The sequence below is a fragment of the Stegastes partitus genome, unplaced genomic scaffold (assembly GCF_000690725.1).
Source record: "Stegastes partitus isolate 25-593 unplaced genomic scaffold, Stegastes_partitus-1.0.2 Scaffold940, whole genome shotgun sequence".
Taxonomy (NCBI): domain Eukaryota; kingdom Metazoa; phylum Chordata; class Actinopteri; family Pomacentridae; genus Stegastes; species Stegastes partitus.
In genome coordinates this window covers 127539-129823 of record NW_007578671.1, presented here as the reverse complement: position 1 = coordinate 129823, position 2285 = coordinate 127539, and the positions used below count along the sequence as shown (strand labels likewise).

The window sequence follows — 2285 nt, the reverse complement described above, 5'->3', positions numbered from 1 at the left end:
TAAAAGTGATCGGCAAAATCTTAAAATGAATTCCCAAAGGGAGCGTGAGTGAGGGAAGCCAGGATCAGGGTTATGTGATGTCATCTGCTAAAACAAGAAAGAAGTAGATTTTATTTTATTATTATTTAACCAGACAGATACAGTGACACATTTATATAAATGGCTCCAGTGCATGTACAGCACAGTGGGATCTATTTCTGCTGTTTGAAGCTCTTCCTCTGCCATGTGTTCAGGGGAGTTTGGGGAGGTGTGCTACGGACGCATGAGGCTTCCGGGGAAACGAGACATCCCGGTGGCTCTGAAGACCCTGAAGGCAGGATACACGGAGAAGCAGAAGAGGGACTTCCTGGCCGAGGCGTCCATCATGGCCCAGTTCGACCACCCCAACGTCATCCGCCTGGAGGGAGTCGTAACGCACAGTACGCTGCAGCTAGAGCCATACATCAGTGTGAATGTTATAAGGACTAGTTAGAGCGAAATGGAGATGTTCAGCTACGTCTACATCCTCCAGAGTACAAATCCTTTAAGTCGAAACAGGAAAAAAAAACCCAGTACATAGAATAATAGAATCAAGATGCTGTATTTGTATTCGCTCAACACGTGCAGCCCAATCAGAGCAATCAGCGTTTGTATGTTAACGAGCTGCAAATGTGTGTAAAAATCCTGCATGTTTGTGTTCGTCTCGGCAGGCAAACCGGTGATGATCATCACAGAGTACATGGAGAACGGCTCTCTGGACTCCTTCCTCAGGGTTGGTAATTAAGCTCTCAGCTGAAGAGCGTTCAAGCTCTACTGCTCTGTAGGTTCTTGTTTCGCTCTTAATGTCGTCTGATTCTAAGTGTTTCTCTGGTTGTCCACCTCAATGTAAAGTCTTTATTTTTATTTTTTTCTCCCTTTGATTGTCTCATAATGAGTTGGTGGAGAGTTGGTCCGGCCCGGCCCGGTCAGACGGCTCCGCTCCAACACAAGAAAACACACAGACAAAAAAGAAAAGAGCAAACTAAGAGAATGCTTTCACTGGTTTGACAGCACATGTGGCAGCGATTAAAAAAACCAAAGCAGAAAATACAAACACATGCAGAAAAGACAGAAATGCCTGAATGTGCCCCCAGCAAACATTCCCTCTGAATTCTTTCGCAGCGTTTCTGGTTCTGTTTCTCATTTCGCAGGACTTTTTGCTGAAGATGTTTTCTTCCTTTGCTGAGGAGTCTGTTAGTTTAATAGGGGAGCTGGCGTCGGTCCCATTAAGCGCTGGAAAAAAAAAAAAAAAAGGGGGGATTTAAGTCCAGCACCTGACTTGAATGAGTTTAACAAATGAGTCGTGGCTGAACTGGTTCTGTAAAGGTCAGTCCAGGTTCAGGCAATCGGGTCAATTCGATACAGGCTGAGATAATAATGTGTGACTGCTGTTCTTAAGCAAAGGTCGGATATGAACCAGAGCAGGAGCAGACTGTTGGAAGAAATGCTGATTGAGTCGATGCAGTTAGCAAAGAAGTTAAAGTGTGATGAAATATATTGAGACAACCTGATTTAAACCAGGGAGGAGCTACAGTAGAGTCCAGTTCCTCTTAATCAGACATGAGCTTCACTAGAAACACAATCTGTGATTTTTTTTTAGGATGGGTCTCTATGATATATTTTTACCATGAATATTTGTTTTTCTTTATCTTCACCATCATGGATGATGACGTGTAAAATGAGGCTTTAGCTGATGTATGATTATAATGGTAGTAAATACTATAATATTAATAAAATAATACTATAATAAAGACACAAGCGTTCATAATATTTAACACGTGGTAGAAAAATATCACAAATTTAAATATTTTGTTACTGAACACATTTTCTAGATGCACACGAGTCGCTGCTTTTAATCTGTTTTCTTATTTTTATTATCCATTTTCCTAATATATGAAATATGATAAATAAAAGCTAAATCAGGTGCTTTAGATAAATATTGTTTCTGAGCATGAAAAAAAGTGAAAAATGTAAGATTCCCTAAAGCTGTGGTGGAGTTTGTGCACTGATTAAATCTCGGGCACATTAGATTCCATCAATAATAAAAGAAAAGTCAAGTCAAAGTTAGTTTATTGTCAGTTCTGCTTCACGTGCACACGTACAGAGAACTGAGATTCTCTCAAACCTTCATTAAAAAAAACACACAGTTGAAAAATACACATGCTAAAAAACATGTCAGCTAAACATATACAGTCTAGACCGATAATAAGCTACAAGATATACAATCATATAGAAAATATAAGTAAACACTAAATAAAACAGAAGAA

General features: G+C 39.8%; 1 protein-coding gene across 1 annotated transcript in view; it reads left to right on the top strand.

Moving 5' to 3' along the window:
• Positions 1 to 2285, top strand: part of epha8 (eph receptor A8) — a 130734-nt gene that overhangs the window by 118255 nt on the left and 10194 nt on the right. The window contains exons 14-15 of the mRNA XM_008294101.1: positions 234 to 419; positions 690 to 751. Coding sequence (XP_008292323.1) covers positions 234 to 419; positions 690 to 751 — 248 coding nt within the window. The remainder of the gene's footprint in view (positions 1 to 233; positions 420 to 689; positions 752 to 2285) is intronic.